The sequence below is a fragment of the Leptodactylus fuscus genome, chromosome 8 (genome assembly GCF_031893055.1).
Source record: "Leptodactylus fuscus isolate aLepFus1 chromosome 8, aLepFus1.hap2, whole genome shotgun sequence".
Taxonomy (NCBI): Eukaryota; Metazoa; Chordata; class Amphibia; order Anura; family Leptodactylidae; genus Leptodactylus; species Leptodactylus fuscus.
Window position 1 is genome coordinate 72984302 of NC_134272.1, and position 20282 is coordinate 73004583.

General features: G+C 41.7%; 2 protein-coding genes across 2 annotated transcripts in view; one reads left to right on the top strand and one right to left on the bottom strand.

The window, feature by feature from the left end:
• Positions 1 to 3914, top strand: part of LOC142217268 (bile salt export pump-like) — a 39165-nt gene extending 35251 nt beyond the window's left edge. Inside the window, exons 24-28 of the mRNA XM_075285462.1 lie at positions 98 to 254; positions 635 to 832; positions 2408 to 2614; positions 3296 to 3442; positions 3714 to 3914. Of these exons, the coding sequence (XP_075141563.1) occupies positions 98 to 254; positions 635 to 832; positions 2408 to 2614; positions 3296 to 3442; positions 3714 to 3914 (910 nt within the window). The remainder of the gene's footprint in view (positions 1 to 97; positions 255 to 634; positions 833 to 2407; positions 2615 to 3295; positions 3443 to 3713) is intronic.
• A 5995-nt stretch (positions 3915 to 9909) lies between these two features.
• NOSTRIN (nitric oxide synthase trafficking) overlaps positions 9910 to 20282 on the bottom strand; it is a 34398-nt gene continuing 24025 nt past the window's right edge. Inside the window, exons 8-16 of the mRNA XM_075284226.1 lie at positions 18123 to 18248; positions 17855 to 17953; positions 16551 to 16676; positions 16355 to 16463; positions 15167 to 15255; positions 14759 to 14884; positions 12751 to 12988; positions 11378 to 11458; positions 9910 to 10895 (exon numbers count right to left, since the gene is read on the bottom strand). Of these exons, the coding sequence (XP_075140327.1) occupies positions 10774 to 10895; positions 11378 to 11458; positions 12751 to 12988; positions 14759 to 14884; positions 15167 to 15255; positions 16355 to 16463; positions 16551 to 16676; positions 17855 to 17953; positions 18123 to 18248 (1116 nt within the window). The 3' untranslated portion in view covers positions 9910 to 10773. The remainder of the gene's footprint in view (positions 10896 to 11377; positions 11459 to 12750; positions 12989 to 14758; positions 14885 to 15166; positions 15256 to 16354; positions 16464 to 16550; positions 16677 to 17854; positions 17954 to 18122; positions 18249 to 20282) is intronic.

The window sequence follows — 20282 nt, forward strand, 5'->3', positions numbered from 1 at the left end:
TGTATCAGCTGCTGAGAACAAATAATAAGTGGGAGTTCTGAGTGGTGTGGAATATATATGCACTAAATCTATTCATTCTGCTTGTGTCTTACCCTAGAGTGATATCATCTATTGTGACCAGCGGAACAGCTTTAGGAAGAGCATCATCTTATACTCCCGACTACGCCAAAGCTAAAATATCAGCAGCCCGCTTCTTTAAATTGGTGGATCGCGTCCCTAAAATTTGTGTCTATAAAGATGAAGGGGATAAATGGGTAAGTGTCTTTTTTAGTTTGGTGACAAATAATAGACAGTAATAGGTATATTGAGGAAAGTGCACTCATGTGATGGTTCTTTCTAACCATGGCAGAGAATAAAACTAATATCTTAGGACCATTCTGTGTTCCATGTCTATTTAGTGGTTGAGGTCCTAATTTTCTTATTCTAAGTGATGATGTTTTTGTCCCGAAATAACATCCTACTTGTCCATACGATGTGTCTGGTCCTGAAGCTCAGCCCTATTAATGGGAATAGGGCTATACTGCAACACCAAACAATGGACAAGCATGGAGCTGTGGTCTTGGACATGTCGTATATGGAGTCCATACTCTTGTAAAGCACTCACACACTGTAACTTTTATTCTAATTTCTTCAGAATGACTTTAAAGGAAGAATTGACTTTATGGACTGCAAGTTCACATATCCCACCCGTCCTGATATCCAAGTACTGAATGGTCTGAATGTTTCGGTGAAGCCAGGACAGACCTTGGCGTTTGTGGGAAGCAGCGGATGTGGGAAGAGTACCAGTGTGCAGCTTCTGGAGCGCTTTTATGACCCAGACAAGGGCAAAGTTGTACGTATTATACCGTATCATGAACTCTTATGGTGACCTATTGGGAATCAAGACCTTAGTGAGGAATAAAAAGTCTAGGCTTCATCTCTGGATTATATAGAGAAGGCGATCACTGACCTTATTCGTGGTTATTAGGACAAGATGAACATGGCTAAGATACACGGGGCATTTATGTAAAAATGAAGTATTTGCAGATTGTAAAAATATTTCACAGTAGGTCGTCCATTATACATTTTTCAGTTAGAGTTCACCAAGAGGATCATCTTCTCAGGACCTGAACCCAAGATTCCCTAGAGGATTGTCACTTCAGGGGGCTTATCCCAAGCTTCCCTAAATGATCATCCTCTCAGGACCTGACCCAAATTTCACTTAGACAATCATCCCATCAAGGTCTGAACTTGAGCTTACCTATGGTATGATCATCCTCTCAAGTCCTAAAAATGAGCGTCCCTAGAGGATCATGCTCTTATGGCCTGAGCTCAGGCTTCTCTAGATGATCATCCTCTCAAGTCTTAAAAATAGAGTTCCTTAGATGAACATCATTGAGCTATCTCAAGATGAGGGTTGGGCCATTTGTAGTCCACGATACTATTGGGATTGTAGGGTTATAGGTTGGACTTGATGGACTGATGTCTTTATCCAACCTCATCTACTATGTAACTATGTGTGACCACCAACCATCTTTGACATCCCTACAATGAGAACTCCTGTCTCTTGAGAGGAGAACCATGTCTTAAATGTAGCTCTTACATTGGAAAAAGCCACACTTATGCATGCTCCACTCAATTCCTTTTTTCTGGAGGGTCAAATTGGTTAGTAGGAGACCCCCACTGTAACTGCCAAAAGTATCATCTGATATTTATGGAATATTCTATCAATTTGTCTGATGGGAATACCATATTACCCAAATTTTATTGTTGCTCATTGGAGAGGTCCTTGAACTAGAAAAGGTTGTGTACCCCTGCTCTAGACGATCGCTCTCTCCAGACATGAACCCAAGCTTCCCTAGATGACCCCCATCACATGGCCTAAACCTAAACTTCCTCTAGAACATTCTCTGAAATCCAGAGCTTCGAATTTAAGTTGCAGCCGTTGTGTTCATATGGCTTTCAACCATTTGGGCAGGTTTATTAATATATACTGTCTACACCAAAACCTGAGGGTGCAATAACTAAGTTCTGATGTTTATATTATAGTATCACTTCTTGAGGTATACGTAATACAAATGCACCAAAAACAGATGCTATTAAATATTTTAGGACTTACATTTTTTTTATATACAATGGATAAGTACAATAAAAATGTACCGCAATATGACGGATAAGATGGAAGTAACACCGTCAGGTGTAAGACGGTTTTGTCCTCTACAGACGTTATTATCTCCTTCTTTATATCAATCTATATTTTTCTAAATGTAATTTGCTCTTGTAACAAAGTTTATGTGACTAGCCATATAGCACTTTATATGTCCATATAAATTTTCAGATGTTCTTCGCGTATTACAAGTACATGTGTAGTAGACGTCTCTCCTGGGTCTTCTAATGTTCTCACTGCAGATGTTTCTTTCTTATCCAGGTGATAGACGGCCATAACTCCAAGAACATCAATGTTTCATTTCTCCGATCTAAAATTGGAATCGTGTCTCAGGAGCCGGTGTTATTTGACTGCAGTATTGCCGACAACATAAAGTATGGTGATAACTCCAAGCAGCTGACCATGGACCAAGTGATCGAGGCGTCAAAGAAAGCGCAGTTACATGACTTTGTGATGGGCTTACCGGATGTGAGTATCTGTCTGCAAGGACATTCTGTGGCCAATGTAGCCATGAAAGGTGAATAAGCAATCCTGAAATAAATTGGATGTCTGCTCAGCCCCAAAGATAAGGAACGTTGGGAATTATGGAACTAGCCAAACCATAAGTCCCATAGAGATAAATAGGAGCACAGCGTATAGTAGCACAGCGAGCTATAATGTTCCTGTAACCCCTATTTACTTGTATGGGGGATATGTAGGGTTGAGTCGATCTTGAGATTTTAGGATCGATTTTAAAATCCGATTTCTGATCATTTTCCAGCCAATCCCGATCATGAAATTTGCTGGATCCGATCTCTCTCAATCCCGATCACTCAACCCTAATTGTATATTATATATACAGTAAGGTTGAACCAATCTTAAGATTTCAAAATCCGAATTTCGATAATTTTCCAGCCTATCTGATCTTTCCCGATCCGATTGCTCAACCCTACAGATATGGAAACAGTGTAGTACAGTCATTCTTGACGGTTTCCAAACTCCCATCCCACTGACTGAGAGATTAAGTCCCATATTCCCATCTCCGGTTTTAGTTGACTGATTCCCTTCTTAGAACAATACAGTTTTACTATGGAACTATAATTCAGCATTAACCATTTTATATCCAGGACATTGTTCATATCATTATATGGTGTTTCTTACTTCTTACAGAAATACAACACCAATGTAGGAGCTCATGGATCGCAGCTCTCTCGCGGTCAAAAGCAACGTATCGCCATTGCCAGAGCCATCATCCGGGACCCTAAAATCCTTCTACTAGATGAAGCTACATCAGCACTTGACACTGAGAGTGAGAAGGTAATGCAGGATCCCATACATACAAACCATACAGACAATGGCTTTTCATCTGGAGGACCTGGCTCCTCTCTATATAGACCACCCATAGAATACATTGGGAAATTTGTAATGCTTCATTACAAAGGCAGTCTGGTGGCAGACTCCCTTTAAGAAAAATGAACAGTCTAAGTGGAGCTACCTCTTACCTCTCATTGTAGGATAGAGTCCAAATCCTATTTGCGTAAAAGTTTCAGTTCCATACTAATACGTTTTCTATTCATTGTCTTTACAGACGGTTCAAGCTGCCCTAGACCGTGCTAGAGAAGGACGTACATGTATTGTCATTGCCCATCGACTGTCAACTATTCAGAACTCAGACATCATTGCCGTCATGTCTCAAGGCATTGTCATTGAGAAAGGAAATCACGATGAGTTAATGGAGAAGAAAGGAGCGTACTACAAACTGGTCACCACAGGCGCACCCATTAGCTAATGTGCACATGCTGTATTGTAATAGATATACATAAGTCAGCCCCTTACAGTGAAGTTATAGGTTTGACTATAGCTCTGACCATATACAGGGAATAACATGTAGCTATGAGGCTGTATAGACATGTGTATTACTATATATACTCCTGCAGGGCATTCTTAGCATTGCTTAGGGTCTATCAGCTGGTATCCTCCAGTTACTGAAAGTTACCCATTATTACACCCAGTATGTGTTTGCATGCTGGTTTTCTGCTATCAACATGGATTTACAAGCGGAACTGGGGCAAACATGTATCCGCTATGTCATGCCTTCGGGATTTACACAAATTTACTGATATAGATGGAGAATGGAACTTGCATGATGGGGAAGATGTATTGGAACTAGTGCAAAGTTTGGGATAGGCTCCAGCTATCATGACATACCTTCCCCATTGTCTGGAATGTAAATAATACTGAAATATTTATTAATAGATGTACATTGTTTAATTTGCATTATTTCCCATATCTATATAGATACACAGAATAGTAGATTGCAAGAAATACACAAAGCTTTAGATTAAGTAGAAGAGGTTAATGAATTATTTTTACCCCAAAATCTTTGAAAGATTGTTAATTCGCAACGATTGTAGAATTAAAGATATCTCTATATTTTCTGCCTCCATGTGTTACTGCTGCTTCTATTCTGTTCTCCGGGGGCTCAGGGCTAGATCAGTCTCCTTCTCCCTCTGGCTGCAGACAATATAGTCCTTTTGTTACCTGCTCTGCAAAAGGAATCTTTTCGGACACGATAAACAGGGTGGAAAACCGTTTCTCCTAGAGGCTCCGCAGTGAACATAGGCAATAGGGAGAGTGACTGAGCATGTGCGTCCACCAGTAATTAGCTTATTAGGTGGATGTGCAAATTGCTATATACTCTGAACACCATACTATGGTTTTCCCTTTATAGACACAGGGGAAATTAAACATTACAAGGTTCATAAAGAAATGAATGGTCTGTCAATGTAATGTATGTACTTGATGGGTCCTTCAGGAGGAGAGATGGTCTTTGTAGTGGTTTTCCACACTAGCTGATAAATGAAGGCTCTAAATGGCAGATCACCTCTATTGGCTCAGATACTGATACTGTGTTTTCTTAACTAGACAACCCATTTAATAATATGTAAACCAATATGGCGGCTAACAGTACGAGTATTAACAATTATATGTTCAGTTTATTAGAATTACATTTGCATAAGTGGAAATGGTTTTCTAGGAGGCATTGAAATATCAGACACATTAGCTCCTATACACTTGGCCTTATGTTGTAGAAGCCATTGCTTGTAACCGAAAGGCAATATAGATAGAATATATGTATCTCTACATCTAAGTGCTATATAAGAAGAAATGACAAGGAAACAAATCATTCATTTCTAAGTATGATTTATCAGAAACCATTTTTACCTACACCTAAGCTGGTGATCCAGAAGAAGGCAAAAAACCTGGACATGTTCAGCCAATTCGTGTCACAGGGAAAAAAATTCCTTCTTGACCCCGAGAAAAGGCGATCAGTTCGAGAACCCTGGACCAAAGCTTTAACAAAACGAACTAATCACCTATGAAAGATGGTGTCTGGGGCAGGAGAGTTGTCTTTTGTTGCCAGATCTTCTTCACCATGTCCTGGTACACAGCATGTCTTCTTCACAGACCAGACTATGGAGCTGGCTCTACTAAAAGGCCGTATTCATCTCCACCATTGGCCCTCGATAATGGACAGTGCAGAAAGTGAAAACAAACACAAATCCCTATGGAAGAGATATAGGAACTTCACTGTTGACTGTGTCCTCTCCTCCATTGACAGCGTCCATTTCCACTGCTGACTGTGTTCATGTCTTCCATTTACTGTGTTCATGTCCATAGCTGACCGTGTTGATCTCCATTGTTGACTGTGTTGGTCTCCACTGCTGACTGCATGCATCTCTACTATTGAAAGAGAAAAAAAACACTGCCCCAATGGGGTATAGGAATAGGTCAGTTGTACCATGTCAGGTACCTTATGTGGTGGCGTAGAGCAGTCGGCCAACAGAAGAACTGGGGTTAAGCCTGGGACCTATAGCTTGGCTATAGGTCTATACGAGCTATAACATGGACTGAGGCTAGAACATGTCACCTTTATGTTAAGGGACACATAGAAATGGCCACCAGTTGTCTACATACATTTGTACAACTTTTGGCTTCTATATAACTCCTGAAAGATATTTATAGGCCGATAGTTTGTGCTCCACAAATAATACAATTCTACCACTACTAATATTATACAATATAATCCCAATAAACCACTGACTTTCCATCCTAGGTTTGCTTCTCTCCTCACTTCTCTTCAGCCCATTACCCAGTTTAGGAGCTACTGATAACTTGTTGGCCTCTATGCAGACCAAGCAGGGGCCAGGGCCCTAAAATAGAGATCCTGAGTGTGCTATGTCATTTCTGTTACAGTCAATCCAACTCAATGACTCTCGGTTTACGTCTTCCTTCTAGTCATGTCAATATTCTCCAATATCACCGTCCCATGTCCTCACTACGGGTATTCAGGTCACTTAGGATGTGGACATTGATATGGATGTTTATTGGACTCCGAACAAAATGTACCCAGATCCTGTAGATCCTGCATTGCAACTAAGCAATGGAATATATGGCTGTGCAAACATTCCTATATCTATTTAAGGGCTTACTCAAAAAGTCATATTCTAGCTCCATGTTGGCTCCATAGCAGCATTAGAAGTGTATGAATCCACATTGTGCCTCCATGATCTTCTGATATTATATCACAAATAGAATTCTGTGCCTCGACTGATCGTGAAAACAATTCTTACATTACGTGCTGCAAGCTGTGGGGGCGCCATATTGCCATACATCAAACCACGTACACAGCTTTCCACTGTGCAGGGTTCCTTAGGCACTTCATCCACTAGAGAGCGTCACAATCCAGATGGGACACATACAAGTACTGGATATTCAGTATATTCAATGTTATACTTGTAGGCAGAACATATATATAAGGCGGAGTTCATACTACTATTATTAATGTCTGTTGCAGTCTTCCATTACAGGAGCCAGTAGCAGACATTAGCTGTCACAGAGGATGGTTACAGACTGATTCTGTGTCTGTTTCCATTGACACTAATGTAAAGAACATGATGGAAGCTACTGTAGTTTGTTTACTTTTTTTAATGGAAGATAAAGACATGCATGCAGGACTTCGCTGCTTCTTTGTAACTTAGAAGGCTTTATATTCTTATCAGGAGAGTGAGAACCCTGAGTGACAGGCCTGGAAAATGTGTAATCCTCGCTCCAAGGAACCTGTTTGAATATTGACAAGATCAGGGATATCTTAGAATGGAGGCCATGATCCACAAGAGGAAAACACCATTAGACTCAGGTGACTCTAACCTATCTATCTTCAAGACTAGACTGATATGTTAGTTCTGGTGACACTAACCCAGACCTGGGCCACATCCGGCCCTCTGACTGCTTCTGTCTGGCCCACATAGCTAGTGGAAGGTTTTTGAAGGACCTGTGATGATGTCATCACAGCCTATCACCAGGATAGGCTAGGATTCATTAGTGGGCGGAGCCACACAGGACTGTGTGCTTTCTGCAAGCTGCCGGCAATGGAGGCTGCTGGATGATAAAGAGAGAAGAGACAGCATGTGTGAGCAAGAGGGGGGGACTAGGGGCAGATGTAGGGGGCAGTTACACTGAATGCACATGTAGGGGGGACTTTAAACTAGGGGGCAGATGGAGGGTGACATTAAACTGGGGCAGCTGGAGGAGGATATTAAACCATGGGGGTAGCTGGAGGGGGACATGTCTGCCTCTAGTTGCCACCAGTTTAATGTTCCCCTCCAACTATCCCCACTGTTTAAAGTCCCCCTCCATCTGCACCAGTTTAATGTCCCCTCTAGTTTCTGCTAGTTTATACTAGGGCATCAGGAGAGGGACTTAATACTGTGGGACATTTGGAGGGGAACATTATAATGTGGGGACATATAATGTACGGGTGACTTTAAGAGGATTATACTTTGTGGGGGCACTTGGAAAGATGATTGAGAATGGGCGGAGTCAGCGTAGAAGTGGGTGGAGGTAAATTTTCCGCAACACGCATGGCCCTCTAGAACCGTTACAATTTCTCACGTGGCTCCATGGGAAAATTAATTGCCTACCCCTGCACTAACCTATGTATCTGCAGGGCTGGGGTGATATGCTGAGGTCTGGTGACTTTAACCTATCTATCTTCAGGGTTGGGGTGATACGCTGGTTCTGGTGACACTAACCTATCTATCTGCAGGGCTGGAGTGATATGCTGGGTCTGGTGACAGTAACCTATGTATCTGCAGGGCTGGGGTGATATGCTGGCTCTGGTGACACTAACCTATGTATCTGCAGGGCTGGGGTGATATGCTGGGTCTGGTGACACTAACCTATGTATCTGCAGGGCTGGGGTAATATGCTGGCTCTGGTGACACTAACCTATCTATCTGCAGGGCTGGGGTGATATGCTGGCTCTGGTGACACTAACCTATCTATCTGCAGGACTGGGGTGATATGCTGGTTCTGGTGACACTAACCTATCTATCTGCAGGGCTGGGGTGATATGCTGGTTCTGGAGACACTAACCTATCTATCTTCAGGGCTAGGGTGATATGCTGGTTCTGGAGACACTAACCTATCTATCTGCAGGGCTGGGGTAATATGCTGGTTCTGGTGACACTAACCTATCTATCTGCAGGGCTGGGGTGATATGCTGGCTCTGGTGACACTAACCTATGTATCTGCAGGGCTGGGGTGATATGCTGGCTCTGGTGACACTAACCTATGTATCTGCAGGGCTGGGGTGATATGCTGGTTCTGGTGATACTAACCTATCTATCTGCAGGGCTGGGGTGATATGCTGGTTCTGGTGACAGTAATCTATCTATCTGCAGGGCTAGAGTGATATGCTGGTTCTGGTGACACTAACCTATCTATCTGCAGGGCTGGGGTGATATGCTGGTTCTGGTGACACTAACCTATCTATCTGCAGGGCTGGGGTGATATGCTGGTTCTGGTGACACTAACCTATCTATCTGCAGGGCTGGGGTGATATGCTGGTTCTGGTGACAGTAACCTATCTATCTGCAGGGCTGGGGTGATATGCTGGTTCTGGTGACAGTAACCTATCTATCTGCAGGGCTAGAGTGATATGCTGGTTCTGGTGACACTAACCTATCTATCTGCAGGGCTGGGGTGATATGCTGGTTCTGGTGACAGTAACCTATATATCTTCAGGGCTGGGGTGATATGCTGGTTCTGGTGATCTGGTCTCATAGATGACAGATTAAAAAAGAAATTAATTTACAATTTTTTCCCTTTATTTGGATTATTCAGTACCAAACATCAATAACTGTGACTCAATTTAAATTTTACAACCAACTTCCAACTTTTTTCTAGATGTCAGAGAAAAGAAGGACTGCCCTGTTTTAACATGTCCTTTGTTATCGGGGGATAGGCTACCGCCCAAGATGCCATCAACATGCATGCTTGGCCGAGCCATCTGAAACTGTCCATTGAATATACAATATGAGAAATCTCAATTACCATTCTTAACATTACAAAAAAACATACAAGCATTCAATGGCCAGACAAGGTTTTATAAGGTCAGGAGGCAAAAAGAAGACTTCAGTTTGCATGCTGAGGGACATGACTTGGAGGGCTAATCCCAACTGCTGTCATTGGGCACCATAATGGTAAAGTCTTGGGACAAATTTCCATTAGCAAGATCAATACATGACCAGCTGACAATGTATGTGTGCTTGGCTGTATGAGAGTGCCTGTGCAGCAGGACGCCATGCGATAGAGAATGGCAAGCACAACACTCTTGGTGCATTGCTTGAGAGCGTAGCCAAGAGTGACACCCATGAGGATCAGACCTTGCAGTTCCTAAGCCCAGCCCAGGAGGAGCAAGTTTTTAGCGTTACCGGATAAAACAAATTGAAATTGCTACACGTTCCTGGTTATAGTCCCAAAAATGCAATAAACAGTACAAAGTTCTTTTATATTTTTGGATTTACAAATATAACAAAAAAAAATTGGATCCGGTTGCAAAGAGTTGTGTGTAAACATATTATATGTAGATGGAGCTACACATGAAAGCTGCCAGGCAGTGCCAAACATTATGCAAAATTCATACACCAATGTACAGTCTGCTGCGAGTCTGGAAATGATCCTCCATGTTGTGGCAAGTCATCCATTATTGCATGTTGTAAAAACTCTGCTTATGTATGAAAATTAGAGCATATTATTATTAGAGCAGGCAGCATATTATAGAGCAGGAGGAGCTGAGCAGACTGATATATAGTTTTGTAGGAAAAGTTGCAGTATACCTTGTCATTATTGAATGTAATCTCTGCTAAATATGGCGTTAGGAGTCCAGTGGGCGGTCCTACTCAATGACTGACAGCTATTTCTGTATGCATGCTTACACAGGGAAGGCTGCAAGGCTGATCAGACCACCTGTTGGAGTCCCCATAAAACTATATATCGATCTGCTCAGCTCCTTCTGCTGTATATAGTAACATGTTACCGGTAGGTCAGGCAACATCTTTAGTGAAAGACATTTTACCCAAAATATAAAGAAAACGTGTCGACCCATCCCAGAGCACAGAGCATGTTCTTTCCTGTACAGATTCCAGGGTGGCTTATGACAACCACTACATGGGAACGTCGCAGGCAGGTATTTATATATTGGTCATGGGGTGAGCGCCATTTTACCGTAAAGCAAGTTACAGTACAACCTGTGGAGCAGCAAGCACACAGATATTTTCTGATTCTTTGTTTTAGATTATTTTCTAGGCAGTTGATTGTGAATTTATTTCTTCAACGTATGTAGAGGGGAAATAGCCCTTCTTCCCATTTATGGTACCGTACCACCAACCGTCGTCACTTTTACGGTGGACAATGACATGATCATCTGTCGAAATAATATCTATATTATTGTACAGCAATAACAGAGCCTATGACAGTATATTATTATATACATTACGGTCATATTTATCTATAAACCTTTCCATGAGTCCACCCGTCTCAATAGGCCACCCCATTATCTATCTAGTTTAGTGTCTAGGTGCTGAGATCATCAACGATACTTAAAGGATGATATAGATAAGAAAGTAAATTTACTAAGCTACGTGCTTCAGAATTCATCTTTTACTCCTAGCTCAACACTGGTAGGTGTCTTGGTGGGCAATGGATGTGGCCTAAGATGGACAAACTTTTGGTGCAAAGCAAGCCAACCAAAGGTGGTGTAACGTCTAAACATGCACCAGATTTATCATTCACCATGACTTACAGATAGAACTACTTGTACACTATACATGTTTAATACACAGTCAATTTTTAGCAGGGTAAAAAGCACCGTTAACACATGGACTTTACCCATTTCAAGTTACTGACCTTTCTCCAAACTGAGTTCATCATTTCTCTGTGGCTTATAGGGATACAGGACGCGCCATTCGCCATTATTATGCTCTTCACCTTAAAGGAAAGAAAAAATATGCACCAAAGACAATGTAACATATCGAAATCAATGAGACATAAACCTCTACTCCACCTTTGGTACTTTCAACTTTTTGAAAAAAAAAGATTAGCTCCAAAAAAAATTCTCAAATATAGTGGAAAATCTCCAGATGCAATATCAGGTCAATCAGATTTTTAAAGGTTAAAAAAGTATTTGCTAAAGGGGGAATTCTGCTTTGCAAAAACACATAGTTTTCTTGGAAATGATCCAGTATAGCTTGTATCTAATGAGGACCTTTCACCACCTCCACCAATTCTAGTTAATAGGCGCCGCTCCGCTGTTTCCAGCACAATTGGGATTTCCTCCCTAGTCCTCACCATTCCCGAGTAAAAAGAACAGGTAGTTGTGGTATCAGATGTGCTATTTAAGTTCTGTAATGTCAGGTGGGCGGTGTTAGAGAAGGGGGAGGGTTTATTCAGAGCTCCAATCAGAGGCAGCCAGTGTCAGAGCTCAGAATCACACCCCTTGTCTGCTCCTGCCTGACACCGCCCTCCTGACAGTGCAGAGACTAAATATAGTATTCAGGCAAAAAAAAAAACTAACAGCATTGATTGCTCAGGAAGGGTGGGGATAGAGGAAAAATTCAAACTGTGCCAAAATCAGTGGAGAGGAGATTAAATGATGCAAAGGACTGGACTTGTTGGAGGTAGACATTGTCAGTTTTTAGCAGTCCAATAGGTGGTACAAAACAGTGACTAACAATATAGTAAGCATACAGATAGGTGTCAGTCACTGAGTAAGGACCACCCTCTGGACTCCAAGGCTAGAAATGAGCAGGATTTACGTTAGCAAGCTATAATTTATAGCAAATCTTTTCCAAAGCTCTATGTTGCCTGCCATTTGTACTGCATGGTCAGTTAAAATGGGCTAAATATCAGGATGTAGCAATACAAAACACTTCCTAATATATATCCTATTTCAATTCGGCATCATTGATACAAGATACAAAGGGGCTTTATTAGCATAACCGAAGATAAAACATTTGGTATTGCCAAAGCAAAGAATGGTTGGGGGTGGGAGTGGGCGTGGGGTGTGTGGTTTGGGGACTACAGCTGTGAAGTTTGGTTTGCAAACTCACTCCTTGTCCCTAATGTCTCCAATTTTCATTTCTGTCGAAATCCAAAAGTAAATGAAAATCAAAGAAAAACTTTAAATCTTCAAACACCAGTAAACCCAAGGCCCGCTGTCATGAAGTCCTAGTACTATTGGTCACATCCGAAATATAGGACAGGTTGGAAATGTCATTTACCATTTTCTTGCACATCACCTTCGTGCTCCTTCTTTGAACTCCTTGAATTCCTAGAAAATCTCTTGAACAATCCTCGCGGAGGTTTGCTCGGGTGATCGGTGGCATCAGGGTCTACACTTTCATTCGACTGTGGATGATTGGAGCCATAGCTTCTGGTAGACATCCTGCTACTTTGAGAGCGCCCCAGTTTCGTGGTATTTATAGAACGAGATACCTGCACTGAGCAGAGTTGGCAGCTCTGTGTGAGGAACACATGACATGTCTAAGGCTGGATTCACACTGACGTCATTGAAGATGGGTGATCTTATCTGAAAAATATCAGTTAGCTGGAAATGAGTCCTGGAATCTGGTGGCTGCTGCTGAGGTCCAGGACAGTACACCTCTTACTGTTCATGTCGCTGAAGCCACCAGAAATAAGTCCGGGAGTCATTTTTGGCAAATTGAAACTTCTTAAAGGGAGTCTGTCAGCAGGAAAATCAGTATCAAACTAATGACAGTACCTTTAAGGGTGGCTTCTATACTTTCCAAATATGCCTTTCTTATTTTGCATTGCAGCTCCATTTTCATGAAAATCAGTGTTTTATTCATATGCAAATTAGCGGAAAAGGGCTTTAGGGATGTGTCTCCTGCCAGGTCTTTGGTCTCTACTCTAGACAACCCTTTTTGGTGACTCTGCATATGAATAAAATGCCAATTTTCATAAAAATGGAGCTTCAATGCAGATCAATAATGGTATATTTGGAATATGCAGAAGGTTCTGTCAGAAAAACTGATTTTCCTGTCGACGGTCTCCTTTGGGGGATGTCCAGCTGTTTTTATATTGCTGACCTCATCAATAAAAGATAAGTGGGAGTTCAACCCCCAGGACCCTGAATATCTGTCTATTTTAAGGGGCCATAGCACTCATGTAATCTCGGTGACTCTAAACTTCATAAACATAAGGACATGTGTTTTAGGGCCCCAAACCCTTGTGACAGGCGATAAATCTGACTTTGGCAATAAATCCATTTGACTTTGCGTAAAGAGGTCGTCCAACTTATAATTCAATTATTTAATACTTCTGGTGAGGGACCCTTAAACATACCTCGCCTGCCCCAGGGGTGCTCTCCATAACTCCATTTACCTGTATATAGACTCCCACGGCTGATATCACCAGTGGCGTCTCATTTGGGCGAGGGGAACACTGCAGCCAATCACAGACCTTAGTCATGACCTGCACAGATGGTACATGACTCCTGTGAGGTGCCAATTGTAAAGAGGTGACTGCAGAGGCTGCAGCGATCACCTGCATACAGAAGAATGGAGTCGCTGCTGCAATTGGAGGTGATGAGGATTGGGTTGTAATGTTAAAAAATATTAAATAATAAAAATATGAGTTGGGACACCCTTTTAAGGGGATCAAGACCATTACTATATTCCCGTATACCTCTGATTTTATATGAAGTCTTATTCTGTTAGATTTCGCACAAATCTGACAGCGAAACATCTTGACGTGCTTTATTGGGCAGCCTGTGTGTGGGGACATTCATTCACACAGAGAAGCATGGCTTCCTAAATAGGGTTGGGCTTTTTTTTTTTTTGAGATTTCAGGATCGATTTTAAAATCCGATTTCCGATCATTTTCCAGCCGATCCCGATGGCGATCGTGAAATTTGCTTGATCGCTGATCGGGATCTGATCTGTCCCAATCGCTCAACCTTAGTCAATGCTTCTCTATGGGAAAAGTCACTTTTAAGGTTGAGCCGATCTTGAGATTTCAAAATCTGATTTCCGATTATGTATTATTTTCCAGCCGATCGTGATCTTGATCTTGAAATTTGCTCGATCACCGATCAGGATCCGATCTTTTCCCATCCCAATTGCTCAACCTTATTTCTAATATGAACATATCCATACGCCATATAGAAGACCCCTGTGCACCGGCTAATGGTCACCCTACACAAAGCAGAGGACGAATCTGAATAAATCAGCAACAAAGGCGTAAAAAAGAAATTGCCATATCCGTTACCTTCTCTCTCCACCTTGTCATCCGCTCGCTGCAGGGATGGGTTGGAAGAGTTCTCTGCTCAAGTTGTGCCAGTGTTAAGGAGAGCTTAAAGCGATTCGCCTCCAGTAGGTTAATTTTCAGGACTGTCTATAAAATTGTAACACAATGGGGAAGTTCTGCGTTTCAAGACTTTTTGTTTGAAAATATACATTATTAAGTGCAAAAAAAACAGAAAAAGTAGCAAAAGAACAAAAAACCTGAACATTCTAAAGAAAGAACATTGATAGTTTATAGATCAATCATTGACTCACCCATGGGAAGAGACATAAATATAGCAGAAGGCGAGCGAGGGCTGTAATGTGCGCCCTGTAAATTGATATCATTTTTCATACTTTGCATACAATATACCGTTTCTTGAAAGATGTCTACCTCATCCAGAAGAACAGATGTTTCCTCCTCATTTTTCACATCAGAAAATGCTGGGTTTTCACTATAAGCTCTCATCATTTTCTCCAACCCTGTAACAAATATCTTTGATGTGATCTGATATATTAATAACTACAATATCATTATTATTCTTATTATTGCAGTTGTTACTGATGATTAAAAGGGTTTTCTTATTTCAGTAACATTAATGGCTTATCCTTAGAATCTCATTTATTCTTAATTTTAACTCTGTATGTGAATTACAAGGATATGTTTCTGGTGCTGCTTATTGCTATTAGGTACCTTGAAATCATAATGGTGCAGTGTTATTAAGGGGAGGAGGGTCAGATAGGATAACGAACATGACTGTGATTGTACACAGAAGGCTGGCAATCACTGTGTGTAATCGGGGGAAACAGGGCTCTCTCTGTCATTCCTAGGAGTCTTCTCATGATTTACTTTGCTTAGCTTCTCTCCTCTATCATATAACCCTATATATCACAGAGCTCAGCTTCTCTCCTCTATCCTATAACCCTATATATCACAGAGCTCAGCTTCTCTCCTCTATCATATAACCCTATATATCACAGAGCTCAGCTTCTCTCCTCTATCATATAACCCTATATATCACAGAGCTCAGCTTCTCTCCTCTATCATATAACCCTATATATCACAGAGCTCAGCTTCTCTCCTCTATCATATAACCCTATATATCACAGAGCTCAGCTTCTCTCCTCTGTCATATAACCCTATATATCACAGAGCTCAGCTTCTCTCCTCTATCATATAACCCTATATATCACAGAGCTCAGCTTCTCTCCTCTGTCATATAACCCTATATATCACAGTGCTCAGCTTCTCTCCTCTATCATATAACCCTATATATCACAGAGCTCAGCTTCTCTCCTCTATCATATAACCCTATATATCACAGAGCTCAGCTTCTCTCCTCTGTCATATAACCCTATATATCACAGAGCTCAGTTTCTGTCCCTCACATCCCGCTCTCAGTAGAAGAAACCCCTGACAAGTTTGATCAAATCCTCAGTCCTTGGAGACTTCAGTGCAAATAGAAACTAAGCCATTATGGATTATGAAGGACTATTTGATAAATAACTATATTGGGAATCTCTTTGCCCCTAAGGTTCCTTTTAAATGATTTCATTTTGCAGACTAGCGGGCCCATCTTACCTTCCCTGTCTTTCATTGCCTTCTCAATGTCATTCTGGAGTCTGGTAAGCTTCTCATTAATAGAATTGATTCTTCTATTTTGATCCATAATAGCAGAGTTGTCCTCTTCCTAAAGCACATAACAAAGCACAATGGCTGCTATCTATGACACACTATCAATTACACACGGGGGTTTATTACTACTTCCATCTCTTACATAATAATCCAGTAGTAGAAATTCTGACTTGTTGTCTTCAGTAAAGATGGTTGTTTCTTCCATAAAAGTCTGAATATCCTTCTCTACATCGATGCTTTTAATTGCTTGATCAATTTGGCTCTGACACTGTAAAATGAAGAGTATACAATGAACTATACCCAATGCTTTATTTACCAGGCTTTTGCTAGGCAATGTGTAAAAAAAACCTGCTTTGCAGCCAATGATGTGTTAACTGATAAACAGTCAGTGACCTCAATGTGCAATAGGGTCATATAATATCTGCATCATATAGTACCGATACATGATAAAGAGAAGATAATACCTCCATTATATGGCATGTTATGGGACATGTCACGACTTTGTGTTGTGATAGATTTGCATAATGTTACAAAATTGGAGCCATAAGGGAGTAGAGACCCATGCACCTCTCTGGCTGCCCGATTACTATGTTCCCATATTACCCATAGAAAGTCCTCATCTTTTTTCACCAGTATCAGTGGAATGGGACAAAAAATGTACCACAAGACCATGACCAAGAGAAAAGCAGCATGGAGAAAATAAATGGAGAAAGAAGCATTTTTCTTTCTTTAATAACATCAGTTACAAATGTAAGGGAATTGCTAGTTGAGCAATTCCCCAGTGGCTGCTGCTGAAACCAGGGAGGAAGAGAATGATAGAGACAGTGAGCTTTAAATTTGACCCAGTCCCTGCCTACTTGCCTCAACTACCCTAGGCAGTAGAGGACAACTGGGTGACAGTCCCTTCTCTAAATAAGTGTTACACAGAACAGGACAAGACAAAACAACAACACAGAAGAAGAGTCAGCAAGCCAAGCGCAAACAGTACCAAATTGTAATCCAAAAGAGTAGTAACAAAGGAAGCCAAAGGTCAGAAGTCAGTAAATACAATACAATAGCAAGAGAGGCACAATAGCCAGCAAACATGTGCGGGCTGATTACTTGTTTATAGGAAGTCCAGAACCCGTCCCAGGCTTGATAGGCAGATAGGCAGTCAATCACACAGCTAAGGCTAAGATGAACTATTAGGGTCCATTCACACTGAGGAAAATGGTGAGGAATTTGGTGTGGAATTTCAGCGCTGAAAAAAAAAGCCTCCCATTGACTTCAATGGGTTCCCTATTCTGCTAGCAGAAGTCAGACCCATACTCATCATAAAGGGATAGTATACACCAGTATTAGTGATATGACATTAAAAGATGGGAGTGAGCCTTTAAATAAAATAATGTGCAGTAAAAAACATCTTACAAATATAATGTCCCTGTGTGGGAAGCTCAGTATACTCACAGCACTGAGTGTCTGTCCATAACTTGATACGTGCTGGTTGTACAGGGTTAGGATGTGGGAAAGGATCTGAATTCTCTCCTTTTCAAGGTCTTGAATGTTCTAAAATGCAAATAAACAACAAACAGGGGACACATTTTTACAGAACTTCTCTAGTAGTATATCGAGATTGTTTCAAGATCTTGATTCCTTCTACATACTATGGGATCTACATAGGTGTGGGATTCTATAGGATCTTCTGATGGGTTCCGTAGTTTGTGTCAATACTTGCCTTATAACAATTCTCCAAAACGCATTCCCATTTCAGTCTCGCAGACTGCCCATTGAGGTTTTCTTGGTAATAGCTGTCATCTGTTTTCGTCAGGACCGCTGCTGACTTTTCCAGTTTGTTTAGTAGCTGTAAATTAATGTCAGAAAAGGTTTCTCTACAAAATATACAAAACCTTTACAAAAAAGGAAATGATTAGAAATAGTATGCATGCGAGACGGGTTAGGTATAACCCTGTTGTATACTATAGAAGCCCAATAATACAGAATTTAATGGGATTATATATTGGGCATAGGACCTGATTGGAATGGGGGGCAAAAGGGGCCATTGCCTAGGAGTTTCCACCACCGTGTGACCTCCATCTCCTCAACACGTTTAAGGCTCCCAACAACTAGACAAGGAACTTCTTTCTCTAAGTTAGTATTACATAATATGTGATGATTTTGGAGGGAGTTCACCAATTGTTTAACCACTGGACTACACCAACTTTCACCCAGGACACCTACAACATGTCAATCGTGTTGTACTTCTTCTTTCTTCAGAAATAGCATATAGAGTGTACCAAGGACTGAAGGACAGGTCCACTCCTCATATAAAGTACATTGTTGGTAGATCCAACAGACATCAAAAGGATCCTCTAACATTCATCTAACATGTATGGCCAGTTTAAGGCAATTTATGGCATATTCACATGTGGCAGACTTCTTACAGGTATTTTCACCTGAGCCATTTAACTAAATAGGGGTGGCTGGGCAGGAATCACATGGATTTCTAATATGACTACCATATGGTCTCATGAAATATTCACGGCCATATCTTTCTGTCTTCTCCACCTTTTTGTGGCTGCCTTAAATCGTACCTCTAGTTCTAAACAACTGGTCATAAATGAATAGTACAGGTGAATATAAGAAACTTTGTAATATATCTTATTAAAGGAATCTACTTTATTATCACTTTTCTGTTAGGAGTATTTTGGTTCTTTGCTTTCTATTTTTCTTACCTGGGGAGTTTTTGGCTGCGCGGTGTCTGGGGTGGCATCCTGGCGCTGCGGGGTTGTCCTGTCGTGGGTATTGGTGCACACCTTCTGACTTGCACGCGCGCACTGCTGGTAGGCAGCTTTCTTTCCTGGTTGATTAGTCTGTCCTCCCATTTGCACCTGGGAGCAGTGGTCTCTACTCTGTATTTAAACCCATGCCTCCCATGGTTCTGTGCTGAGTGTCGCTTTTACAGAGCTAGGCCTTAGCAGGAGGAGTAGGTGGTTATCTGGGATAGAGGAAGTTCCGTGGTTGGTTTTTGGGAGGTTTGGGTGAACGAGTTGGTTTGTGTGTTTTCCCTTCTGTGTTCACCAATCCTCCCTCTGTGTATAACTGACTGTGTGAGTGAATTGCCTTATCCTTTGATTTCTACTCAGTTTCCCTGTGTTTGTTTCCTAGTGTAAGGTACCTTCCCATATTGGTTTGGGGGAATCCTTTCCCACATGTTTCCTGTGTGCTGCTTGTGTTGTTAGTCAGCGCACACCCTTGTCAGTCCCTGTCAGTAGCAGCTTCACTTGTTCGTTAGGGGTGACCCCCTTTAGTCTCCAGTCCCTAGAGATCTTATAGGGCATTCCTTCTCCCACTTCCCTCTAGGCCTACGGAATCAGTGAGAGAGGAGCTGTCGGGGTCAGGCTTAGCCTGAGAACAGCCGACCCACACCCGTGAGGCAGGGACCGGGATAGCTAGTGGGAGTAGTGCAGGGCGAGATTCCCTACTGCTATTCCTTAGCCCCGTTGCAGCTACCTGGACTGACATAACAGTACACTCAGCCGTAAAAAAAAAAAAAAAAAAAAAAGGAAAGGTTCGTTTGCATTATGACGGACCTGAAACAGTTGTACCAGGCGGTGCAGCAGATCTCCACTGAGATGGAGGGGATCAAGCTACGAATGGATGCCATCCAAGCTTCTGGCGTATCTCAAGTACAGCAGTTGGCTCAACACACAGCCTCTCAGGTGGAGGGCATACAGAGGCAGGTGAGTAGCGCCCCTGTGGGTCGGCCTCTGGAGCCAAAAGTCAGCTTACCTGAACCCTTCCGAGGTAAGAGGTCAGATTTTTTCCGATTTCAAAAGGACTGTCTTTTGTATTTCCGGCTACGGCCGTTTTCCTTCGGTTCTGAGGTACAGAGAGT